The 27,507-nt window shown below is 38.6% G+C and overlaps 2 protein-coding genes across 5 annotated transcripts in view; both read right to left on the bottom strand.

Moving 5' to 3' along the window:
• Positions 1-7,272, bottom strand: part of yjefn3 (YjeF N-terminal domain containing 3) — a 36,124-nt gene extending 28,852 nt beyond the window's left edge. Inside the window, exons 1-2 of the mRNA XM_027169784.2 lie at positions 7,134-7,272; positions 1,746-2,090 (exon numbers count right to left, since the gene is read on the bottom strand). Coding sequence (XP_027025585.1) covers positions 1,746-1,804 — 59 coding nt within the window. The 5' untranslated portion in view covers positions 1,805-2,090; positions 7,134-7,272. The remainder of the gene's footprint in view (positions 1-1,745; positions 2,091-7,133) is intronic.
• On the bottom strand, positions 5,730-26,717 carry gatad2ab (GATA zinc finger domain containing 2Ab). 4 transcript variants are annotated; one of them, XM_027169782.2, is made up of 11 exons: positions 26,465-26,717; positions 16,122-16,347; positions 11,641-11,767; positions 11,219-11,350; positions 11,046-11,117; positions 10,839-10,952; positions 10,546-10,740; positions 10,080-10,353; positions 9,551-9,975; positions 9,046-9,292; positions 5,730-7,655 (listed from the first exon to the last, which is right to left on the bottom strand). In XM_027169782.2, the coding sequence occupies exons 2-11, from the start codon at positions 16,337-16,339 to the stop codon at positions 7,522-7,524; spliced, it is 1,938 nt and encodes a 645-aa protein (XP_027025583.1). In that variant the 5' UTR covers positions 16,340-16,347; positions 26,465-26,717; the 3' UTR covers positions 5,730-7,521. The 4 variants fall into 4 exon arrangements, with proteins under 4 accessions (XP_027025583.1, XP_027025584.1, XP_027025582.1 ...); XM_027169783.2 differs by having other exon boundaries at positions 11,219-11,347; XM_027169781.2 differs by having other exon boundaries at positions 11,219-11,347; positions 26,533-26,714.
• Between the last annotated feature and the right edge of the window lie 790 nt (positions 26,718-27,507).

Genomic DNA, 27,507 nt, shown 5'->3' with positions numbered 1-27,507 from the left:
TGGCCTCGTTCTCTACTGTCACATATTATTTGTTTCTGCTTGCCAGGCAAACATACTGCAAACAAACCATAAAGAATTATTTATTTAAAGCAAATGTATAATGTATAATTACGTCGAATAAGGTACAAATAGAAAGAATAGAAGATTTTAACATCAATTTTAAGGAAACCTTTTTAAGTTTAGGCCTCAGTTCATGCATATTAGGGATGTAACCCTATTTTTTTCCCATTTTTGAAGAGATAGTGTCTAACAAATAGCAGGTACATTATTATTCCAGATTTGTTTTTGGTTTTTTTTTAGCTTTTGTTTAAAAAGCTTGACAGAAAAATTCACAGGGCATGAGGTTAGGATTCGAGATATGTCATGGATAGAGTGTGGTGCAACTGTTTTTTATTTACATTCATTCCAGCACAAGTGAGCAGTCTGAGGCCATGTTCATCAAAATGACAATATAAGTTTTATCCATGCATCCTTAGTAACTGCCTGATCAAGATAGTTGTGGTTTACATTTGATTACTAATATACTACTACTAAATATTTTGAGGGGGAGCCAATAAAATCTGTTTAATTGGTTAAAATTGCAGGCATGTACAAAACAAAAAGCGTGCTAGTGACATAAAGGTGTAATAGTGCAACACGTGTAGTTAAGACTAATTATGAAATTGAGTGAAGTAGCTGAAGTTGAGGAACTGTCAGATACAAAATTCACAGATCATGTTGGCAGGGCTTCCATTTCTGCCACTGGGTTCCTTTCCAATGTTTTGTATTTTCAAAATTTTCCAGGGGTACATTTTACGCCACACCCACTTCAGGTTTACAGTAAATAGGAATGTTTGGAGCACTAAACAGATACAGATAGCGGTGTTGTATTACATCCCAAATATATGTGATATGGTCCTTAAGATAGCATGAGTACCTTTTACAGGGAGGCAACTTTGCAACTAGTTTCTCGCTTGTCCGTCTTACTTTGTTTTTTTATGTGTGTCAGAGTTGCATATTATATCATATTTTAAATGTTCAAGTAAACTTCTGAGTACTGGGAAATGTGTCCATATTCATGTCTGAGATAATCACACAGGTTACAGATGCATTTCATGGAGCAGCTTAGGAGAAAATATACACCTGAATGCTGCTTGAAATGTGTCTATACAGTTTACCCGGGCAAATTGCTGGCAGAGGTGTTGCCATAACAAGAGCATGCAAAATGTCACATCACTTTTGAGCTCAGTGGTTGAGAGTCAGTGCTAATTACTGGGTTTGAAGCGCTAAATTACCAGAATACTCAACTGCTCAGATTTAATGGATAAAAGACTATTAGATCAATAAATGAACATGTAAACCTGAGTAAGATCCCTGTTTTGATAAGTGGAACAGTGACCAGAGTCGATATCATTCGAAATGCTCAGTGAATTCTAATGTGCTGTCCATAAAAGTGGATATGAAAATATGAGATAATTCTTCTTCTTATTGATTTCAATTTGAGGAAAAGAAATCAAATCCTAAGAACACTAATATGTTGTGTGTACATATGTTGTGTATTTTTGCATAAACACACAGAATGTATATGTATATATAACCTTTTTAGAGCATCCCTTCCTTAAAGATGAATTACTTCACAGCGGAAGAGATACAGGTCACAAATCTCTCAGCTTTAGTACCACAGTGAATGCAGATCCTTTCAAATTAGAGATCTGGTACTGTAGTTTCAGACCACAACATCAGAAAAAACATGAGTCTGAGCTTACCTGAGGTACCGCAGTGGCTCTGTGGTCTCAGGCTCTTTTTCTCCAGAGCTGTGGTTCATCTTTGCCAGGCTGGATACAGGTGATGAGATTCAGCAGCAGATTCTTTCGCACTCACAAGCCTTTTTTTCTCTTTCTCTCTCTATGCAAGCCCGTCCTCTGTCTCTGCCTCTCCTGTGCTGGCTGGGTGGACGATAAATCAGCCTCCACACTTGGATCAGCTGTTCTTTCAGTCGCTGTTGGCCAATTAAGAAGCAGAGAGTGCCAGAGAGAGGCGTCTGATTGGCTGAAGTAGCCAGTGCTGCTCGCTCACTCGGGGGGAAGCTGCATCACTTTGTGTGGCAGCATCTAAAAAATATGTAAAAATCACTTTAATATCAAACGTTTCTGAACTCATTTGGATATTCATAAAAACCTTGTCATGGAACTAGCAGTAGAAATCTAAATCTGGCATTTCAGAAGGAGCAATATTCCAATATTGTGGACGCAATCAATAACAATATAAAAATCAATTTCAAATGCATGCCAATTATTAATGTTAGATACACATGCTAAATTAACTCTTCAAAATTATTTCATATAATGAATATAAATATAAAGAAACCACGTTTGTCTTCAAAACCAAAATAATGATTTTGCCTTCAATAACAGCTCAAAGATTGGCAACAGTTGTGATGTCAAACAGTGGTGATACCCAACTGTCACACCCATATGTGGTTCTTCCCCAAACGGTTGCCATAAGGTTATTAAGTTATGAAATTATTTGTATAACACTTTTAACAATGGATATTGTTGTAATGGAGCTTTACAGAAGTATAGAAAGTTTAAAATTAAGTTACTATTTATCCCTAACATCTATCCCTAATGAGCAAGCCTGAGTCAACGGGGAAACGAGAACCACCTTGTGGTCATATATGCTCTTTTAATTAAATTAACAAATTAATCAAAGAAGAGGTTTCAATAAAGGTTTTTACTGAAACATATCATGTAATGTTCAGGTATCGACATACTTTTGGCCATATAGTGTATTTCAAACCAAACTGCCATCCTTATTTTTCAGTCTGTAGGAAAATCAGTTGCATTAACAATATCCATGTGATTTCTCTCTCTCACACACACACACTCAAAAACACCCTCCATAATATTGCATAGGTCCCTCTTGTGCAGGCAAAACAGCTCTGACCCTTCAAGGCATTGATTCCACTAGTCCTCTGAAGATCTTCTGCACCAAGATATTAGCAGCAGATCCTTTAAGTCTTCTAAGTTGTGAGGTTTTGCCTCCATAGATCCAAAGGTGTTCAATCAAAATGAGATCTGGGGAATGTGGAGGCCAAGTCCACATCTTAAACACTTTGTCATTTTTCTCAAATCATCACTGAATAATTTTTGCAGTGTGTCAGGGAGCATTACCCTGCTGAATATGAATATGAATGCCAGGACCCAGGGTTTCCCAGCAGAACATTGCCCACAGCATCACTGCCTCCATGTCCAGTACTGAAGCTCATTGCCTATTGTAGGCATTTTCGGTGGCGGACAGGGGCCAGCACAGGGATTCTGACCATTGTGTGGCATGCGCAGCCATCTGCAATGCACTGTGTCCCGAGTCCTTCCTATCACAGCCAACATTAACTTTTTCAGCAGCTACAGTAGCTCTTCTGTGGAATCAGTCGGGACAGGCATAGTGACCCTCCCTACATGCATTAATGGGCCTCAGCTGCCCATAACCCTGTTGCCTGGTTATCCTCCCTTTGACGACATTTGGTAGATAATAACCACTGTATACTACGAACACCCCACAAGACCTGCTGTTTTAGAGATGAAGAAGATTCTCAGATCCTTGAACCTTTCTATTTCACTTGCTGCCTACACAGCATGTACACACACACATGCACAGTATAAAAATATCATTGTGTAAGTGGATCCTAAAGATAAATTTTACAAGTTTAAAAAAAACAGTACAAGATGTTATATCCATGGATCATAGGTACAAACATTTGCATGCTTGAACAGAAAAGAGGACTGAATAAACAGAAAAGATCATGAACCTGAGATTTTTTGGTAGTTTTTTTGTCACTGGATTTTGTTAAGATTAATGGGGTCTAATTAATGAATTTTTCTAAGCACCAGGAAATTTGGTCTAGACTAGACCAAAGCAACACAAAACTCATGTTTAACAAAAGCTTCAGGTTTGAACACCATGGTCTGAATGCAAAGGGAAATCCAGATGCAATAAATAAAGAACTGACATCTCACTTATGGATAACTGACAAAGATCCGAAGTATCTTTAATTTCATTAGACATTAGATTTAAGAAATATTATTTTCCCCAAGTAAGGTGAAAAAAAAAATCAATTGTGGGGCTGCTGATCAATTTAAAACAAGTCTAGTCCTAGTTACTGCTAATATTTTGTATGGCTAAAATACCATATTTTTTACTTTGACCTACTTGGAAGCAACTTCAAATCAATTAATTTGTTGGATGATATGAAACCACTTGATCTTGAGCTATCATGATTCTTACACAGACTCATGAACAAACAAAAAACAAAGCCTCCACTACCTTATGGCAGAAGCATAAAAAGCAACACCACCACAAAAAATGCTGGGTAAAATAAAGCAGTACAAAAATACTAAATATTGTTTCTATTCATGACGGGGGTTGAGTTTAAGAAACTTGAAGATTGGAGAAAGGTAGAGCTTGTAAGAGACAATGTCATCTGAATACAGCTGAATTTTTAATTACTCAGATACAACATACAGATTTATTGAATACATTCTGTGCTATTATTAACACGTCACTCGGATTGTTTTTTTTTTTTGTTTGTTTTCTTTAAACATCATGGTCAACAATATAATTTTATACTTTTGCTGATGAGATCCTGCTAAAAGCCAATGGTAGCTGGCAGGTGAAAATAGAGTTTAAATGTATAGTTTCTGAATGAATGCATGTAATACAAAATAACTGATGGAAATTGTAGTGCTTCATAAAACTACTAAAATCACACTTGAGTTGATCATGAATAATTTAATCTAGCACTGCTTAAGAATAACAATAAAATCCTACAGGGTGTCATCGGGGTCTGCAATTTTAATGAAGTGTACATGCAGTGTTTGCAGGGCTTCCTTAGAATGAAACCTGAGTGTAACAGAGTAAACACTGCCCCCTTCAGTGAGAGTGGTACTACTACAGCGGGACACAAAGAGACAGGAATAATAGAGACCAATCTAAAACACCGACAGCCAGCCATGATAAGCTGCCCATTAGTGGTGTAGTAAATATATTCAGGTGAGGCAGTGATAATCACCACACCCAAATTACTGCATTTATGTACATAATACAAATTGTGAATATGAATATAAAATAATGGAAGTATCCTTAGAAATACTTAGGACCTTGTGCTTAGTTCCGTATTTAGGTAGTTATTGCTATATTCAAAACTCATGTTGTGGTTCAACAAGAAAATGTTTAGTCTGGGAGGAGTGTTATTTATTACACCCGATAATATTGAAGAAGCTGCAATTGCTATCTTGATACTAATTATTTATTTTATCTGGTGACTTTCTGTAAGGAGATATTTCACATTTGTGGAAAGAATCTCCATTGTCAACACTGCTACAGCTTTACCCCACACTGTTACATGGTTTAACACTATAGTAAATCGTTCAGGGTTGTGCTCTGTGCATTCTGGTGCATTTTCAGTCAACAAACTGAGAAAAAAATTGAAATGCTAGTGAAAAAATAAGTTTTTGTAATCACAATGTAAATCTATAACAGGACCTACCTTTTCAGAGGGACTGTGTCTATGATTAATAAATTACAATTAGCAGCAAATTGCTATCATATGAGAAAAACTAAACAATTTGTATTGTGCTGCTGTTAAAATAATCAGCTTTGGGGCAAGCAACTATACACTGCCTCACACCAGGATCGTTTTCAGACATCAGCACATCCTGTTCTGTACTGCATGCAAAAAAAAGGACAACACGTCAAATTTAGTTTTATTATAATCATTAACTGACAGACCAAAAATAAATGAAAATGGGGAATTTTTTTTGTACAATTTAGGAAAGGGACGAATACAGTTATGACATCCCTGGACAATGGAATGGTGTTAGCTCTCAGCAGCAGCAGCAGGCAGTAGTCAGAAACAGTCTGATCCAGGATTCCTTACTCCACAGGCAGCTCAGACCCTGAGAGAAGAGCTTAGGAACAATAAGATCTCCACCTCCATGTTCTAATGAGGGTTATAAGCTGACCAAATCTTGGCTGTAAGTATTTATTTACAGGCTTTTGTTTGAAAAGTGGGGTGGAGGTAAAATGGTTGAGCTACCAATCCCTCCAGCTTAACTGAAATCCCAGAAACACTACCAGCAACTAAAGCAGTTAAAAAGCAACAGGAGAGGGGGAGAAAAGAAAAAAAAAAAAGCTCATAATTTTATGATTGAATATTATTTTTTTTTTTTAAAATTACGCTCAGTCCAACATTTGACCAGTGTTACATAAGATAATTCCTTATTATCTCTAATAAGCCAAAAACGATGTGTGCTTTACTGCACAATGCTACTAGCATTAAACACCGTACTACAGCCAAATTAGAATCTGACACGTTTACACAAAGACATTCCAGGCTTTCCTGTTGTTGGATTTACTCTTCAACTGAACTGAATGTTTGAAACATCTTACAGAAAACTATACAATGATCAAGTAGTTCAAACAGTCTAGGCCACTGAATTATCCTTCATTTAAAGTGAAGCACACCCATGTTCAGTATTAAATATCCCCATTTACAAACAAAACCTAAAAGCTTTAAAAAGAAATAATGAGAAAAAAAAAACAAAACAAAAAGAAAAACACCACACACTTAACCAAAAGCTTTCAAAGTCCCAACCCTTTCTCCTTTGCTCTATAAAATCATGACAGTGTTCACAATTTCAAGAAGAGCTGAAAAGGGGACACAAATATTTGAAATAAAACAAAATACATATAGTAGTCCCATTGTGGCAGTTCAGTAACCATGCCTGTCCCCAAAAAAACTTGATAATTTTTTTTTTCATTTTAAGCTTATTTTAGCATTTAAAAATACACACTAAACTGGCAGATGTAAAACCACCTTAACAGTATAACAATACCTTTTACGTCAGCCCTCAAAAAAGGGAACCTCAAAGGGGGGAGAAGGGAGAGTAAGTCCAAAAAAAAAATCATCAGAATTACATATTTTGACTCTCATACCATAGTTTGAGACGACTTGTGTGAACCACACTGAAAATGTATGTTTTACAAAGCTGAAGCAATCTTAGGTGGTCCTCACAATTAAAATAAATTGGTACCTCCAATTTGTCAAGATGAAGTAGACATGTTTGCTAAAATGGAGGAGTTAAGTAAGTATTCACCTTGTATACCAAAAGCATCCCATCAGCAGCAGAAACACAAACATGAAAATGGAGACCAGTGATGGGCATCACCACCAGTGTGGATGCGGCAGTATCACTGCAGCCAATGAAGCATACAAACAGGCCTGATTCACACAAAGCCTGTTCCAAAGGTCTGACCTCTGACCTGCGCTCGCTCCTTCTCTTAAATCTGATCCTTCACCCAGTCTCTCAGGACTCACTCACTCTCAGTCGCAGATGATCTTTCCTGATTGGACAGGAGGTCCTCCAGCAAACAGAGAAATGCTTTTATTGCTTGGTAGCTGGTTATCTGATATTATTATCCAACTGGTGGCCAGGATTTTGTAATAAGAGATCAGTGAAGGGGCAGTGGCGATAGAGGGAGGTGTTATTTCCAATTATTCGCTGTGTGGGAGATGGAGCGGGACGGGATCATGTCAAGGAGGTACTCCCGCTGACGATCTGCTGGAGAGGTCGCCTTGAGCACGGATAGACTTGGGTTGACATAGGCCATAGTAACACCTGTTTGAAGAGAGTGCACAGAAATCAAAACAGAATGAATAATAATGAAAAATGACCACCATACATGCACTGAGTAAAATAATACTATCATATGAGACATGCCATTTAGACATATTACAGTGCTTTGTAATATTCTAAACTAAACAGGAACTGATTGGTTCTCTCTTGTCTACCCCAATGAGCCAAAACAATGACCACCTGCCTTATAAATCGACAACATACTGGTGATCCTCTGCATGCACAAAAACAGGTCTGGCCTGGCCTGAACACTACAAAAGGTACCCTGTGGTATCTGGCACTAAGAGGTTAGCAGCAAAGCCTTTATGCCATCTAAGAGACTCCGTGGATTGACTTATACCATGTCAACCAGCCCACTGATGCTCAAGCTGTTTGAACTGGAGGTCATGGGAACAAATTATGATGCCTTGTCATGCATCTCAAACAATCAATGAACAATGTGATCAGTATAGTAAGGTACATTATCCTACTAGGATGCCACTGCCACCAGGGAATATTATTGCCATGAACTTGGTCAAACTGACATTAAGATGAATGACCAAACTGAAACAGGACATTGGCCAGAGCATCACACCCTCTCCTACCACCTGTTAACATTTTGAAGTGTCCTGGGACCATCAAATTCACAAATAAACTGGGCACATATACAGGACTGGACCAGTTAATCTTCTGTTGCCCCAAGTTCCAGTTCCAATACTCACATGCTCAATTTGATTGTGGACAAGTATTAGTCTGATTGCTCATCATTTACACAGCCCCATAGCAGCGTTGTGACATTTTTCCAATACCACCAATAAAACTCTGACTTGTGCCACAGTAGGCGTCCATCCGTTTGGGATAGCTGCCTTTGACCTCGTGCAGCAGACCACTGAGCGACACTGACCTACCTATAGACCACTCTAGGTACTTTCAGCTGACAGGAATAACCCACAAGACAACAACATTAGAGATGTTCCTACCCAATTCTAAACCATTGTTACTTCTGTGAATGGTCCCAATGTTTGGGTTCATCAACATACAAAGTGTGGAGATGTAAAATATTTTTAAAAATCTGAGCATGTAATTAAAACATTAAGTTTTAACTTCATATCTTCATGCATGATTATTTAACTGCTAAAAAGTTAGCAAGATTTTTCCCCCTATCAACACAGTGCTGCACAAATACATCAGTACAAACATTTTTAGAATTGTATGAGAAAATAAAAAGAGAAAAATAAGGTTTGTTAGAGTCATGGAAATTCGACACACACAGTATCACTTTTCTAACACACACCTTCACACACATACAAGGGAAAGAATCAAATAGGAAGAGGAGAGAGTGTAACAGGGGCAGACATTTTGGATCTGTCTTGATTCAGACGGCATTATCTACCTGTGGAAGTGTTGCTCTGTCTCCTCCAGACATTGGTGGCGGCCTTACTGCTGCTGCTGCCGCTGGCTCTGCTGCTGCTGCTGCTATTTGGCCCAGCCCTCCCAGCATGCTTACCTGGCCTGCTGACGAGCGTGGCGGCCCTGACTGCATTCTGCAGCTGACTGGATGTGGAGAAGTTGCGGCTCATGCCACGTGAATTCACGCTGACAACAGCCTGCGGCACATTCCGCACCACTTGCCCGGGACTCTGCTCAGAATAGAGAAAACATGAATGATTCAACACAGATCTAAAGTAAATAAAGTAAAAGTAAAATAATACAGCAAAACAAAAACAACTAATAGTTCAGCAGAACTGGTTACTTAAAGTAAAAATTGCATATTTCTGTCCTACTTAGGCTTTTGATCTCAACTAGAAACTGTACAAAGAACTTTTTATTTATAAATAAAATAGGAAGAGAAAGAAATTGAAATACAAGTAAAAACATAAAAGAAACAGGGGACACACCTGCTTTATGGTGCTGGAGTGGTAGCGATTGACTGCTGTTGCTCTGTTTGTCAATGAGGATTGTCCAGTTTTATACTGTGAAGACACCAGCACATGCTGCTCCGACTTCATCACAGGTGAGGATGACAAAGACGAAGAGGCTGCCGAGCTCTTTGGAGAGGACGAGGAAGACTGCTGAAGGATGCGCTGCTCAATCTCCTGCTCCTGCTGCAAGGCCTTGACAAAGGCTGCCTTAAGCCGGGTCGTGTGCTCAGCCTTCAGGACCTTCTTTTGGTTGGAACTCATACACTGCTCACACAAGATTGAACTGTTACTCTTGTCCTGCCTCCAACGTGAAGTGAAGTCTGTGTGGCACTGTGCACATGTAAATGGCTCCTTTGCTGGTGGAGCTTCTGGGGAGCTGTCCTGTTGAGTTTGCTGTTTGTCTAGATAAAACAAGAATTAATCTTAGCTCAAGTTAAGAAAAGATCCAAGTTAATTTAGAAGAAAAAGTCTGTACTTTTTTGTAGGTGTGAAAGGCAATGCTCACTTTTGGCGAAATCCAGCAGGTTCTGCACCACCATCTCCAGTCCTACCAGGTAGATAAACTCATTGTTGGCAGCTGAGGGTAGGAAGTTGAGCTCTGGTGCTGGTGGTTTTGGAGGAGGGATATCCAGCAGGGTTTTTTCCAGCTGTTTCCGCAGGGCCAGTTTGGCAGCAGCCTGTCGGCTGGCAGGGGAGTCATTGGCATTGACTGTGGAGGCGTTGGTGCCAATGCCTGACTGGGAGGAGACTGAAGAACCCTTCAAGCCAGTAGGGGAGCCCTTTTTAAAGATTGAACAAATAACAAAACGGTTATATAACTAAACATAAATTGGGTGTCACTTTGTCTAATATTAAAGAAAAGCTGTCCATCATTTACCCTAGTAGTTTTCGATCCACAAACAAAAAATCTGATCTGGAATGAAAAAAAGAGCTCTTTAGCAACAACTCATTCTCTAAAAAGCAGTGCTGACCTGTGGGATGTTGACCAGAACATTGGTGTTGGCCACATTGGCCACACGAATCAGGCCCTGCTGGATGATCCTTTGACCCTGCACCTGAACATTGGGCACAGAGGTGCGAGGACCCAGCAGCAGAGGTGGAGGACCAGAGCCTGAGTGCTGCTGCTGACGCAAAGTGGCTATTTGCTGAGGAGTCACAGCAATGGGCTAGAGCACATATACATAAACACAAAGCAATCAGTTAAGGGAGTAGCATTCAAACAGGTGTGCTATGAGTGTGTTCCAGCTAAAGATCCACTGTGTACCTGTGAGCCTCTGACTAAGGGTGGCATCGATATTGATGTATGCTTGGAAACCTGTGCAACACCACGGACCAGAGGAGGAGGAATGACCGTGCCTGAGCTTCTATTTGACGAAACCTACACAGACAGACACACAAAAAATTGCATTTACAACTCTTTTCCAACATACAGTAACAGTGCAGACTTGGGGCATTTGTAAAAGGGACTTACCTGTAGCGGGGCTTTGCTAGATGAAATGCTGCCTCTTACAAGAGGTGGGGGATTGGATGTGGAATTGGTTGTCTATTTAAAAGGAGAGGAAGCCCAATTATGATTTAATTTTAAACAATGGAGTAAGGGCATTTTATAACAACAAGCTTTAGTGTACTTAGGCATTGACTTGCCTTCTGAACAACACTCTCTTTCTGGATCTGGCTCTGGCGGAGTTTCTTGAGTAGCACCAGCTTGGCCTCTTGCAGACGCAGCTCCTCCTTTAGCTGCTTGATAAACCTCTGCCGTTCTTCAGGACTGATCTTCTGCACACAAAACTAAAATCAATCATCTTCATCAAAAAGTTCTAGCTCCATGCTCCAGAGTAAAAATTAAACAAGAACAAAGAGCAGCTATTCAATGCATTACATTAATTTATCAGAAACTGCTTTGCCTACTATAATAAAACAACTGTAAAGGCAAGACGACCTTTAATTTCTATACGTTATACATTTATTAGTCATGCAGGTCAAAACACAATGATAGATGAAACAATACAGTCTGTTTAATATCATTGGAAACAGCAAAAGCAGAAGAGGAAACAAAACTAGATTACCATGAGCATCTCTGTATCTGTTTTCTTCAAGCTGTGGCTGATTCCATTTATTTGAGGACTGCCGGGCTCATTATCTGATAAAACTATTACGTCATCTGGTGTCGGAGGCCTTTCTTTTTTTATTTCGCTGTGAGAAAAAGAAGAGAGAATAAATGCATATATAGTTTTTTTTTGTTTTTGAAAGTGCATGTCTGGCTAAAGAACAACAAAAGAATATGGACTGTCCACAAGAGGGCAGCAAAATATAATTTCTTTGAGGGTTTTTTTTTTTTTTCAAAAAACTAAAAATAAGATTGCCTGAAACTAGCAAGAAATGTAAATCCACAAGTTAACACAGTATTTAGTTGAAGGACATTTTGTATCTACATAAATTCCAAACTGATTGTAATAAAATCTCACACCAAAAGAGACCTTTAAAAATCTGCTCAGAACCCATCTGCCTTCCCTGTTCACAGCAGGATGCAGGAGCTGCTTTGCATGTTGACTCTTTGTAAGGACATTACTCCAGGCTCAGTGTGGGTTTGCGGCTCCTCCCAGAGCCAAACTGTCAGTGGAGGAGGTGGGGGAGGGGGATGGCTGATGTCCAGGCTATTGTGTTCCCTCTTCATCTTCGGCCATCACTAACGGCACGATGTTTGTTTCAAGGACACTTAGCCTGGCGTCAGAGGACCGTACCAGAGGGACATGGACAGTCAAGGGGAGATCACTGATAGCTGTCTAACTTTAAATACTAAATAGATTTCTTGACTGGCACACCTACTGAATGTCTTCCAAATAAATTTAAATGTTAACTAAAGAGTGAGCTGCTGATTTCCTAAGGTCTGTGCAACATGCCAGAGACCAAAGGTCTTAACTGTGAATTTGTTTAGTCTAAATTGTGTGTTATGCCCAAAAGAAAATAAATTTTGCATTTTTGTTAATCGAAGTTCGAGAAAATCTATAGATCTATATTATAGACTTTATTGTCCTGTTTCTCAAAGCTGGATCCAAGAAGCAATTCAAAATCCAAGGTGGTGATTTCTAAAAAGTCTAAAAATTCCCAAAAACCCCTGATGTAAACATCAAGAAGCTTGTGTCACAACAACATTTTTCACCATGGGAATTCTTTCAAAATATTCTCGATTCAACACATAAAATCACTGTGGATGCTCATGAACAGCACTCAGCTAATACAAGTTTATTAGTGCCACACTTTTCTTCCAATACTCAGGACTCATAATAAACAAAATAGCCAAAGGAAAAAAAAAGTCCCCAAAAGGACAGGAACTTCATGATGCAGTTGCCAAAGTATGCCCAAAACCAAACAATAACCTTCTCTCCATCATCACAACTTCCTGGTAATTAATGAGTACCCAAGATCACATGACATGAGAATGTCCCTCAGATCACATGATTCACACTCTCCCTTTTCTTCAGTGGTTCCCTCCTGCATGGAAACCATAGCAACAGCCGGCTGGAACCAGTTTGACACGTCAGCTTCATTTTGTGAAGGCAGGAAGCGATCAGGTGCAGCAGAAAACAGAGCTGTCCGAACACTTAAAAGGTTCCTGAGTAAGAGTTTGTTTCCTCAAAATCGACAGGCAGAGTTTGCGCACCAACATTTTTGGAACGGTTTCTCCATGTTGTTTAATCCCTGTTAACCTTTCACCCCTCCCCCCACAATACAAAAGTAGTAAATCATCCCTTTGTCCTCTTCATTAAGTCACAGCATAAAAAAGGCATTTTCGGTTCTCTGAACCTGTGGGTCTTCAAACAACAATGCCCCTTTTCCTGGTTCCTGGAGTGCTGGTTCAGAGCTAACGCTGGTGTTGGTTCAAAGTTGGTTCCACTGGCGAACCTTCTAAGAACCGGTTTGCCTTTCCACCGGCTAGAGAGCCATCACAGAGCCAAGTGTGACGTCACTGTATACGTGTCACCTGTCCCAGCAACTTTAATACTGCAGCGGCAAACACATCAACAATGGCAGATGTTGCTTTACTGTTAATGCTCATGGCTTTGCGAACATACATTGGCATCCAAACGCGGCGAATAAAACGTGTACGTGCAGCTCCATGTAATCCGTATAAACAGAGGTTGTAATCGATAAAGTACATAACGTTATTTTATCATTAACACAGAAAAAAGTTAGCCTTCGCATGTAGCTACCTACTATCATGTGTGCTGATAATGTATCATATTGCGGTAAAGTAAAAGTGTATTAAACATTAGTATGCTTAATGTATATTATCAAATGCGTATATTATTTGGTGCTACTTAAGAACCACTTTTCCTGGTTCAGAGCCGGTGCTTTGGCGGTCGAAACAGAAAGAACTGGTTCTAAATTAGGCTCTGGCTCCGAACCAGCATTCAAACTGCCTCGGTGGAAAAGGGGCACAAGTGGGATCCGAGGAACCCTCAAGACTTCAATAAATAGACAATTTTTTTAATAATGAGCCGACCATTTAATGGTTTGGTTTTGTTGATAAAAATAAATGAGTTTTCAAGTGTAGTTAAATACTACGAGAAACCCTCAGCCAATATCACAAACTGTGAGGAACTGTTTATGATGAACCAAATTTCAACCAGCAAAAAATCTAAAGAAGTTTAGTACTGAGGGAACAAATTGCTAAACATTGCTACAGTCCCTCATCTAAAACGTTGTTGATGACCTCCATGTTGTCCGTTAACGTAGTCTGAAGTCTCACTGAAAAGTTTTCAAAATAAATAAATAACTATTTGTATAGAATGAGGTAGAAACATACTCTATCCTGCAATGTTGAGATATATTGAGAATTAATAAATAATTTAAACACATCTGTAGATTTGTCAGGTGTATGTAAGATCTGTACTCTGCAGCATTCCATCCTCAGACACTCATCATCACGCATGTTACAAAAGGCCCACTTGCTTCACTTCCTGCATCTGGCTCAAATAAGACCTGTGTTTTCACTGCAACTCAACTGCATTGCTGTTTTTTTGGAAGCAAACCAAGAACACACTTTGTAGTCAGAATTGGGTGAAAACTGTTTATTTTTGTAATGTTTTTGGCCATGCTATTGCTTTCAGTCAGGTTCCCAAGATGTTGCCATCTGAATAATGCGAGACCTGTACACTGGGCCATCTTCTGTCATTTAGGGTGTTTTTATGCTGTTTAGATGTGCAATGTTCAGCTGCAACAATGAACATACACACGTTCTTGCATTTCATGTCATCACTTGTATATTATGCAAAGCAGCCTAATCTAAATATTTAATACAGAAAACATCACCACAATGGGTTGTCATCTTGGACTTCTGAAGCTCACATGACATTCATGAAAGGCAAAGAGCTGTCAATCTTCATGCTTTTCAGCAATATTTAGTTCGTTTAGCAAATTTGTATCTAACAAATGCGGTCTGGATTTAGTGCGAATGTTAAAAGAAAACAGAAAAGATGTGAGCACTGTTGATGAAAGGCTGTTTAGTCCACACCCTAAGTGTTTGCTGTTTTCACACCTGCCCCAACGATTTGCACCCTGAGGACAAATGCACCAGGGTTTGAGCCCAACAGAAAAACTACAATGCTACAATAGACAATCGGACACATTCTTCGTTTTTCTTTTGCAGCTATTTAACTGCTATCTGACAAATTCTGACTTGTACCTTTTTGTGATTAACTAAAAAAAAAAAAAGAAAGGAAAACAAAGAACCAAAAATTAAAATAATTTCTGCAGGAAGACATTGCACAGGTGAAACTGTCATAAGTAACCATAAGTAACCTCACTGCAGCACAGAAGTTTCATGAATTAAGATTAAAATATTCTCAATTTTAATTCCAATTACAGAGCTACCAAAATTCTGCAGTCTTTTAAACTGTTAATCAAACTGAACAAAATAGACTTGTTCTCACTGGCCAGAACTTAAGGTAGAGACACTTACAGTACATGAGAGCATTTTTAAACCTGACCCCAAAACTTGAGTCAGACTGAGGATTCTGGGCTCATAATCGAAGATATTTTGTTCAATGAAAGTTGTTTTTTTTTCTTCTTTATATTCATTGTATCATTAAGGTATCCTGTCTGCTCCAATGACCATTGCCAACCTTTTCACAAAACTTAAAACAGGCAGTAATACAACAGTCTGAACCTAATTGTGCCATTATTCATGCAGTGCACAGAACAGTGAACTCCTACAAACCGATGCAGTCCATTCCAGGGTTTAGGTTACCTAAGACCACTGTTTAAAAGAGTACCACAGGACTGGTTCTCTGGACCACTCCTGGACTCGAAACAGCTTTCATATTTCACCAAACTTACTGAACTGTCAGGACAAACAGCCAGAAGTCAGAAAAAACCCACAAGAGTGTCCGTTAATTTACCAAGCTAATTACGGTGACTACAAGTAAATATGGTGTAAAAACAGAGTAAACATTTTATCTATCCATGTTTTGTGTATGAAGCTCCTCAGGTGAGTAGCAAAAAGTCTTCTCAATTTATGTCATGACTATCCTGCTACATGGCCTACCTGCGGGGCGTCCTCATGTCCACAGGCTCCTCATCTGCCTCCACTTCCACTTTGATGGTAGCTTTCACCTCCCCAGCCTTTAGGATATTCGCCACTTTGCTAGAATCAAGCTCTCCCCTTTCCAGCTTCACTCGTTTCGTGTCTCCATCGAGGGCCGGCACCTCCCGCTCCAGTGCCCTCTTCTGGCTTCGTGTCTGGCGCACCACCTCCTCAGACATCTTTGCTCCTGTGTAAGTAACATGGGTAAAGTTTAAATAACGACAAACTTTACAGAAAATCACATTAATTCAAAAACTGAAATTTCTCAAATCCATTTTTTTTAGTTTATTGATCAGCTTTCAGTGCCACAAATAAAACCGTACATTACAGGTGTACATTTATGCTTCAGAAGACCATGTCAGGGTTTTTCCTACATTGAAATTTTTTTGGCAGCCGCCAAAACGATTTTTATGTCCCGCCAAAGCCTTATTTGATCTGTAATTGGGTTTTGTGAGTGAAGCAGCCTAATCCACATTATGTATAGGCCTATGACAATGTGTAGTAAATTACCTATAAAATCATTTAGTTTAAAGTTAGAGTGGAGTGAGATGAAACTAGATCAAAGCACAAAGTAAGCTGTTGCTATCTAGCTGCTAATTTTATATGGTAAAAAAAAATATATACCAATACACCTTTTAATGTTACGCTTTAATGCTACTTTTTAATTGATATGATTATACTAAAATAATTATCAGGTCTAAGAAAAAAGGATTTTATCTTTCAAAAACTATGAAAGGCTTGCGGATCATGTGGTTACTAGGGTACTCTTTGCTGTGTATGGATGACCATGTCGGTCAGCCACCACCGGAGACCAATTTTGACCCAGGAAAAATCCCTGCATGTGGTATGCATCTAGATAAATGAGCTACGATACGATTCACGGAAGATATATTTTAATATTAAATGATTAGGTGCAATTCAATTAGATTTGCTGTGATTTGATACGATGCAGATCTTAACATTTTTATTAAAATCTAAAAATAAATTATGCAGTTAAAAAAAAATAAATCAAGCAGCCATTTTTAAAACTGTCTTTTCTCCTGTTCAAACAGGCATTTCATAAAAGTCCAGTAAATCCCAACAGTTTTTCACTGGGAAAAAGATTGATAATTTTTAGAATTAAAGGAATAAAAGAAACAGGTGCATAGATTTATTTAACCAATAGCAACAGACAAAAAAAAAAGACATGATTAATGAACACATTTTGACAAATATAAAAGAGCAATGATTCACTAATTCAAATTTCCATCTATTATTTATTTTTTATATTTTTTTTTTTAAAGAAGTGGCAACAATCTTAATATTAAAAGTTCCGCAGAGAAGTAGTGCACTGTGATAGTCACATATGAATTTGCTGCTCATGGGTTCTAGGCATCGATTGTTATTTGCCACTCTCTCCATGTTGGATAATTCTTATTGAATGTTCTTAACTCTCACCTACATTTCCAACAGGCATTTATCTTCGAAATGCTGTCTACTTGGTATTTTGTACCTCGACTCCAGCGTATTTATTATGTCACGAAATCCATCACATTTCACTACAATTTAAGGTCATAAGTCCTTAGCCATGATGTGGGCAATAGTGGGATGTAAATAAATGTGGGATGTGGTAGCCTAGTGGTTAAGGTGTTGGACTACCAATCGGAAGGTTGCGAGTTCGATTCCTATCTCCACCAGGCTCCCACTGTTGGGCCCCTGAGCAAGGCCCTTAACACAATTGCTCAGTTGTATAAAAATGAGATAAAAATGTAAGTCACTCTGGATAAGGGCATCTGCTAAATGCTGTAAATGTAAATATTGTTATTGCCTTGGATTACATTAAAATACTAAATCTAATTACTAAAAAGACAAACAAATTATGAAATTAACAGCAAATCTTCAGCCCGTCAATTTTCAACTGTTGAATCAGACCATGGACCAGTTCAAGGTATATTTAGATTGATCCTAAAGCTCGCATTTCAATGTAGTCAATCTCTAATAGATCTCCAATGGTAAAAACAGATATTGGTTTGTATCGGTAAACCTTGATAACATTACAGCACATGCGTACAGCTTCAAGGCCTTCTCTTGAAAAAAGTTCACATATCTTCCAAACATTATTAATAGAATAATTTCTGTGAACAATGTTCCCTCTAGGGTTGCATACATTATACATAACCTGTGCGTGTGTAATAGCCACAGCGCAAGCTGACTAAACACCTTTGCTCATCTCGTCTGTGACATCACTAGGGCTCCACATGACCCTTCCCATGATTCCTTGGGACACAAAGCACTTCCCTGAAAACCAGTTTAAACCGGTTTGCAGATGCCAAGAAACAGACTGAATTTTAACCCTTTGAGAGGCTGACTGGCAGCTCTCTCTCTCTCACACACACACACACGTAAGCACACAAATACGCACACATGCAAAGTACATGCCAGAGGGGAAGAGGCTTTTAACATTCCAAAACTAGTAGTCAAAGTAGTTTGCAAGACACTAAATCGCATCTTCCTTCTGGTCATAAATTGGTCATAAACTGGTCATAAACATCTGCATACAAACAAAATATTGCAATGCCTTACTGGGCCTGTATGTGCATTACAACTGCAAAACTACAATCGCATTTCATTTATATAAGCACAAATTATGAAAGAAAAACCACAAAAAGACAGAAATTCTGGTAACATGATGGCTGATAAATCAATGAAACATCCCTGACATACATACAGGAATGTAATAGTTAAGAGAGAGAGAAAGTGATGTTCTCAAATACTTAAGATGACAGGTTTTTCATGCAACATTCTTGAAATGCATAAAGTCAATTTTCAATGTGGTGAAACTGGCATTTATCAAGGAACAGAGGACAAAGCTCCAGAAAGTAGGTCAATAAACATGATCTCTTGACACCTGATGTCAGATAACTAGTGATCGCCAATCAATAAATGAAACTGTATTTATACAGGACTTGGTTACACAACCCACACCAGTCTAAATACTGTGACCCTATGACTTGCATGGATTACACTAAAGATTCCACTTCCCAAAAACAGTGATTCACTTTTTTACAATTTCACCCGTATTCAATATACTCATATAACAATATACTCATACTGAACATCCACACACTCTTATGTTTATCTTTACTGTCTGACACCTGGACATGGTACTAATTTATAATCATACTGTTCAGTCAAAGCATCACATGTGCACACACACAGGCACGCGCGCGCACACACAAACACACAGGCGCACACACACACAAACACACAGGCACGCGCACACACACACACAAACACACAGGCACGCGCACACACACACACAAACACACAGGCACGCGCGCACACACACACAAACACACAGGCACGCGCGCACACAAACACACAGGCACGTGCACGCGCGCACACAAACACACAGGCACGTGCACGTGCGCACACAAACACACAGGCACGTGCACGCGCGCGCACACAAACACACAGGCACGTGCACGCGCGCGCACACAAACACACAGGCACGTGCACGCGCGCGCACACAAACACACAGGCACGTGCACGCGCGCGCACACAAACACACAGGCACGTGCACGCGCGCGCACACAAACACACAGGCACACGCAATGTTTGCTGTAGTACAAACAGCAGGAATTGGGTGACTTCCTCACTATGCTGCTCAACCCAGTATAATCACTAAAAAATAAGCAAAACAATAATGACTAGGGAGCTCTGCAACCTCAATTACACAAATTTACAGGCACTGTTCTTACTCCAGCCAGCACATTACTTCTCAAAGTTGGGAACACCATTTTTTTTCTAGTGTACATGGTGGTACAGTGGTGAAAATCACAACCTACATTTAGTTGAAGTGATTTAATCCAAAAAAAAAAAAAAGAACGTTTCCACGAACTTAGTGGATTTGTCCATTGCTGCAAAGTGCATGTGAAAAAACAATATTTGAACAAATAATGTGATACTGTAAGTATGCACTAAGATTATGTCACTATAGCACAACATTCGGATTTAACAGATGTTGATTTAACATACTAAAAACAACCTGAAGAGCATCTGAGTACAGTAAAGTGTTTAGTGCCATCCAAAGTGAGAAATACATTATACTTAACCTACAGCATCACTCCTGTAGCATACCTGAAATCTCAACCCGCAGGTTTCTCTTTATTTGAAAACCGAAAGCAAAAATCACAGGTACCTTAACCAGGATAAACTTACTGAAGAAAAATCTGAATTCAAATGACATCAATTTGAGCATCTGCTTCAGTTACATCAATCTACATGATGCACAAAAAAAAAACAAGTCTCTGCATGTTGCAGAAAGGTGGACTGTGAACATGGGGACTATTTCCTCATGAGGCCTGAAGTCCGTCTATAGGGAACAGGCTAAACAACAGCACTGTGTATGACTCAGCACAACTACACAAAAACAAACTTACAGGACTTACATACAGACAAAGTACATGCACAGTACATAAAGTACATGCATTGAACATTCAACACTTTCTCTCAAGACGCTGGACAGTAAATGAACCTCTCTGTTATCTCTCAAGAGTATTTATGGCTTTGTCCCCTAAATATAAATAAGGCCTGACAAGTAAAAAACAGAATCACTGAAACAATCTGGCATGCTTACATGCTCGCTGTATCTTTAATGTGTCTTCTTGTCTTGCAGTAAGCTGGCAGTGTAAGTGAGGGCGCCCCTTGCTGATTTACTCCTGCACATCAAGGGTTAAGCCCTGCCATTTTAACACCACTGACAGATCAGGCCACGAGGGTGTTACCTAACAAAATGGACGTCTTTAACCCTGTATCTGCTGCTGGCTCTACCTGGTATTGCCCCTAGCGACAGGGCAGCGAGTGCTGAGGCAGGAAGTGAAGCCTACGCCTCTTCATGTGGGCACAAAAGAATGCTCACATTCAAAGAACGTAGCCTCAGTCCCCCCCCCCCAACAAACGAACGAGAACACACAGAGAAAAGTCATCTACCCATCCCCCACATTCAGAAATCTCAAATGGGCTAGTGTAAACTACGTGTGTACGCACGCACAACAGTGCTTCCCTTGGACCCGCAAGCAAATTTGTAGATAAGATCAAAAGGTTACTCTGTGCAGTACAAGAACATTTTTTTAACTGTATGCAGCCTTCGAGCATGAAACAACTCCTAATAGAATAAGATAAGGATTTTTGTACCTAAGGGTTTTTTACCAAACCTCCAGTATCCTGAACAAAGGGAAGAGTTGACCCTCAAAATCCAACAGTCAAATTTAATGATTCTACTTTTAAGAACTTTTCAGTTGATTTTTGCATCCACTTGGTATAGACCCGGATTTTAAAGGATTTCATTAACAAGCATAATTATACAAAAAATACACTTCAAATTAACTGGCACTCTGCATCACAGTTTCTGATCATCAACATGTATAAAAAGTGTTTCAGAGCAAATAAAATCGTGGAAAAAGCAGAAACTTTACATTCATACGAGTTACATTCTATATAAAGAAGTGACCAGATATATAAACCTTAGATCTCATTTCGTGAGCTTTGTAAAGGAACATAGACATAGGCAAATATCTTTCAGAATTTGTTTTTAGATTATTTGTATAGGCTAAGGTGATTTTGTCACGACTTCAAATTCCAAAAGTGCAACAGATCCACATTTGGGTCCATGAGCAAAGAAATAAAGTATCAACTGTTCATGGTTAAGGCTTGATTTTGAGTAGAGCAATTCCTAAATTGAAATGCTTGAAATGATTACGTCACCCATGGCATGACGTCTTTGTTTGATCCCCACAAAAACACTCTTTACTTTTTATTGTAGTGTTGTTTGATTCCTGAGGTAAAAACAAAAGTTGCCTTGCAATGATGGCAATTAGCAAGATGTAAAATGATGCCTTGCAAGAGGCAATTAGCAAGATGTAACGTTGTCGTTTCCCATATCCCACCTAGGGTTTTTACAGTTACAGAGAGGCTCCTGAGAGGCTACTTGCACTGTTCTATTAAAAACACGTGACAATTTGGACCCAATTTTTGGATTTTTGGACCCACGTTGGTAACAACTCTAATGTTGATTAATGTTGACTCAATGTTACCTACTTAAAACAGCAATTAATATTAGTTTAATGATTATCATGGTTACTGCAGGAAAAGATTTATCCAAGTTAAGTCAAATTAAACCAAATCAGAAGCAAACGGCTAAACAATAGCCAATCAAAATTTTAAATGGTTGCCATAACCTCTATAACTCAACAAAAACAATGCCAGAGATTTCCATGATAATTCAACCCCAATGGGCACTGAAGCACCCTTCTGTATAGCCCCCATAAACATGACTGTCTCAAACTGTCTCCCTCCTGATGAATACCTTGGTGCTGCATTCATCTCAGTGTAGCACATGGAGAATTCTAGAGCTGCTCCATCAGCAAAACCCTATTGTATGACACAGGACTGAGCTGTTGTCATGTTCTTTCCAGAATTTCTCAGGCATGGAAATCTTCCACAGCTGCTCTTTTCAAATAAAAGGTCGTAGTCAGTCTTAACAACACACACGGAAGCATTTCTATGACACAATTTACACCAAGATGTACAATTTGGCTAAAACTGTCAGGTAAACCGTGTTTAAATGATTTATAGACGTGTTTTTTGTTTTCACCAAACTTTACATCAAACCAATTTAATACATCAGCTTCTTCCAATCAGTTTGTAGATGTTTCAAGTTCACAAGAAGAGACAGTTAAAGGCTCACTGTTGAGCACTTAAGCCCAATGATTAACTCTATTCTTTAACTGTTTTTAAATTTGGACTTGGATAAAAGCATGTGCAGATACATCCCTTCATATAGTCCACTTTAGAAGGAGCCTCATTCACCACTTTCAAAAATTTACTTAACATTTGATCAGATTGTACTTTGGACCACATGAAGGGCCTCTCACTGAGTGACAGGAGCAGCCTTCCTTAAAAGATCAGTACTTAAAACAGTATAAAACAGTCAAGTCAATTCAAGTAGCTTGACACAGAATCATGAAGTGATTTTTTTTCTATTACTGCTAAGGCTGGGAAATTATTGCTTAAAACGAATTAACTCCCTCCTGTCTTTATACCTAGCACATTTATTTATGTACGAGATCCGATTACCCAGAGTGAACAAGCTTTTTTCCTTTTCATTGACTGTTCCTGAGGTTACCAATATGACTACCGACATGAACTAGAGGTTAAAAATGGTACATTTTTAATTTCACATTGTGCATAAGGGTCTGCTACAGTACAGGAAGCTTTGTTATAGGGCTCCATTTTTAAAGCCTCAATTCACCCTCACACACCTGATTATAGCTGTGCTTTTTCCAAAGCAAATAATAAAGCAGCCATTTTCAGCAGCAGCAGCTTCATCACTAGCTCAAATGAGTATTTCAAGTTTTTTTCTTCACTCTGAATGTCAGAATAAGTGTGAATACTGACAAAACCAGACCAACTTTCCTCAAAACAAAACATGCGAGATGAACATCTATAATCTCCTCAGTTTAAACACTTTTATTGTTAAGCTCCACATTAAGCACTCCAAGCAAAAGTGCACCAAAATTTAAGAGAACACCACAAGCATGGAACATGAATCCTACATCAGCACTAGCTCTACTGCCATGTAGTACATCTTTAGTCAGCAAAGTCATGCCTGTCTAACTTCATTATTCCTCGATGGCTCCCTCATAGTCTACTCAGCAGGACTGGTAACACACTACATAAGATTCAATCATACATGTCCCCTTATAATTACTATGCATCAAGGGCTACCATATAGCTCTGCTGGTTTTTGGACTGACAGCACATGGACTGCCAGGAATCACCACCACCTGTAAGACTTATCACAAAATAGGAAACTTACAAAACAATGATGCCCAAGTACACAGAAGTAATTAATCTAAAACGAAAGTACATGTGTTGTAATACAACTCATGACATTAACAGGTCAGTGGAAGCTGTTCAAGCTTGTCTTATAGTATTATATATATATATATATATATATATATATATATATATATATATAAAATATATAGATAGATAGATAGATAGATAGATAGATAGATATATTTACATATTTATATTAATATTATACATTTATTTACAATCTGCCCCTGTACAATCTGTTTTACACCTTATAGTATTTTATATATAATATATTTACACATATACATATATAAATGCATACTGAATATAATGTGTAGTGCTACTGAAAGGAGGCCCAATAGTACACTGTGCGTACTGACACGTTTGAGCATATTGCAAATGTTCATTTCCATTATCTGGTTGCTAATTGTACATATTGTACACACATCGTACCGGCTATATATATGAGCATACTGCACATTTCACCTGTTGATTTCATTATGTTGTTAAATGTATATATTGTACACACATATTGCACTGACTATATGTATGAGCAAATTGCACATTTTCACTTGTCAACTCATTATCTATATATTTATTGGTATATCTGTACAACTGTTTTGCAATTTCTGGAGTTTGCTCCTAAGAATTTCACTCACCAAGGCACATGTGCTGTGGTGATGTGACAATAAAAGTGACTTGACTACACCTTATACCAATTTTAAAAAGCTTTGAAAATTGTGTCTTTAAAAGCTTATGAAGATGAATCATCAATATAAACAACACAAAATGAATCTGAGTGGATCATTAAAATGCAAATGTTCCAAACGTTCGATACCCTAACAAATGATGTGTCAATCAAATACTCTCAAAAAACTGATAGCCATTGGGTTATTTGTGGATTTCTCATTTTAGGCACACCTACAATGTTAAATTCACTTCTTAGTTAAATTAAATTAATGCAAGGGAAAATATCATTCGGTTCATTAGTTAAGGACACGTTTTAACAAATCAAAAATCTGTCTTACAATGACACCAATACTATGTTCCATCCTTATGTTCAACATTCTAACTTTTTACTCAGATTGACTATCAGTCTTCGGGTTCACATTTACAACCTCGAGTGATGCCTGTCTGCATTTAATGAACACACAGTTGTCCCCTTAAACTCCCAGCATACAGACATTGATTTCTTCAGTGGTTCTTTGGAAATAATAATACCTTCCAAAAAAAATTATTTTATTTATTTATTTTACAATTTTGCTTATCCCCCAAATATCCCCATCATTCCAGAGAATATAGTCACTACTGTTGCTCTCCTACTGAAGAATCTGGTCTGTGCCACATTTAGGCATAAAATCAGAAGTGCCTTAATTCAACCTCGAAACATGAATGCAGCCTTAACTAAACACAAACACAGAGAGAGAGAGAGAGAGAGAGAGAGAGAGAGAGAGAGAGAGAGAGAGAGAGAAATAAACAAATGTTATGTGATTAAGGATACTATGTAATGACTATATTCAAATTAAAATGACTCATTACTACAGTGAGTCCTTGGACTTTTGCTCACTTGGCAAAAACAAAATGCGGATTAAAGCAAATCTTTTTTTTTTTGGTTCTAGTGATCAATTCTGTGTTCCTTTGGATCACACTAGATGTCTGACTATATCTAGTATAACTTTTCCATAGACGTATAAAGTAAAAGACGTGAGTGCGAAGTCTCGGTCGCTCTTCTGAAACTGCTTCCTTACCGAATATCACTAGTCATGTACATAGCTAACTAGCATAGCTGACTAATAGCTAATACTAGCTATTCAAATTTGTTCATCGTTTTGAATACACAACTTTTTTGTTAAAAGAAAAATAGACATTCGCTGAAATATTAAACCTTTTTATATACATCTTCTACTCTCATACTTCAACATAACATGTACCCCGGTGTAGGTTAACTTAATTACTTAATGAAAGGCTAAAATAACTCCTTTGAACGGTTAGCTTTAGCAATTAGCTACCAATGGAGCGGACAGACCGACGGACGGACAATGTTCGTTAAAGACAGCGGCTAGCTAACACAGCTTAGCCACGCAGTTCTCTAATGAGACAGATTAAACCCGCTGCTGAATACACTGAACAACTACTGAATAAATTTACCCCAGTCGGGTCACCGTAAAACTAAATAACTAGTTACTCTACAAGAGTGCCTAAAGTTGCCTTAATTTTTCTATCGTTAATTACCAACACGGCTAATTAAAGTACACCGACTCACAGCTAGCTGAGCTATTCCGGTTAGCTAGTATGCTAACTAATCTTTGCGGTTTCTAGTCTCGTTAGCCGTCTAGGTGTTTGTTAGCCAGTGAGCTCGATGACCAACTTGGGAACAACTTTGGTATAATGAAACTCACGAAAAACATACTTCCATCTCTAAATTCCTCATTTCATCAACTTACTGAGAGGGAGAGATGCTCACTAGCCGCCTTTCCTGGAACCCCCGCACGTTGAGGTTTAGTTTATTTACCCTGTAAGTCTTTAAGGATTCCCGGAGATCCCTTCGCAGCCCTGCCCGCTGCCTCTCCGGTTGCCAAATAAGCTGGTCGCTGCTTAGACATAGATTGAATCCAAAACGGCTTCCTTACTTTCTACGCAGGAGCACTACAAAGTGCACGAGATAATAGTCTCTGCACCCTATCTAGTGCACTGTATGTCCAATAGGAAGCTGTTTGAATTTCAGCCACGGAATAGCGGCGTCATGATACTGAGCATGCGTGTTGGATAACATTGAACCACTAAATTTCTTACCACTGACAACTTTGGTCTTTATGAAAATGATAAACTCCTGACGTTTGAAGAAAAAAAAAAAACAATCAAACTGACTGAGATTCTGTAAATATAAATCTCATGCTTATATGATTACTTTGATGTTTTTTTTTTCATTATTAATAGCAAAACCTTAAAAGAAAAAAAAATCCAGCCTACTTGCAGATCAATATTTGTAACCAATATATGTAACAGATACATTTTATCATTTAATTCCAGGTTTACTTTTGGTAAATTTTTTTGGTGCAAACCCACAATGCCTATCGACTAAGTGCTCATAGTGGTGCAAATGGGAATGTATCTTTCCCTAAAGCAATAATGAGGCAGAGCTGTAACGCTTTAGTCTGTCCAGCTCTATCACCTCCTCATCTGCACACTCTGCTCAAACAGACAAGAATCCAAAGCTTCAACCATCGTGTGAATACTTCAGTCAACACCATCATCGCTTCCCACCAGTGCCAGGTCTCTGTCAAAACTCAGCTCATTCCTTATTCCTTATGTTTGTGATTGCTGAGCGTTTTGTTCCATTGTGACTTTGCCAGCAATGACACCTTGTGACGTCTCACAGGACTGACTTCTTACAGGAATAAAGAAAATACAGCATTAACAAATCAGAACCAGAATAAGTAAGCACATCACAAACATTTTTAATGTCTTCCAGCATGGACTTTTGCTT

The sequence above is a fragment of the Tachysurus fulvidraco genome, chromosome 2 (genome assembly GCF_022655615.1).
Source record: "Tachysurus fulvidraco isolate hzauxx_2018 chromosome 2, HZAU_PFXX_2.0, whole genome shotgun sequence".
In the NCBI taxonomy this organism is placed as follows: domain Eukaryota; kingdom Metazoa; phylum Chordata; class Actinopteri; order Siluriformes; family Bagridae; genus Tachysurus; species Tachysurus fulvidraco.
This window is presented reverse-complemented; position numbering and strand designations above follow the sequence as displayed.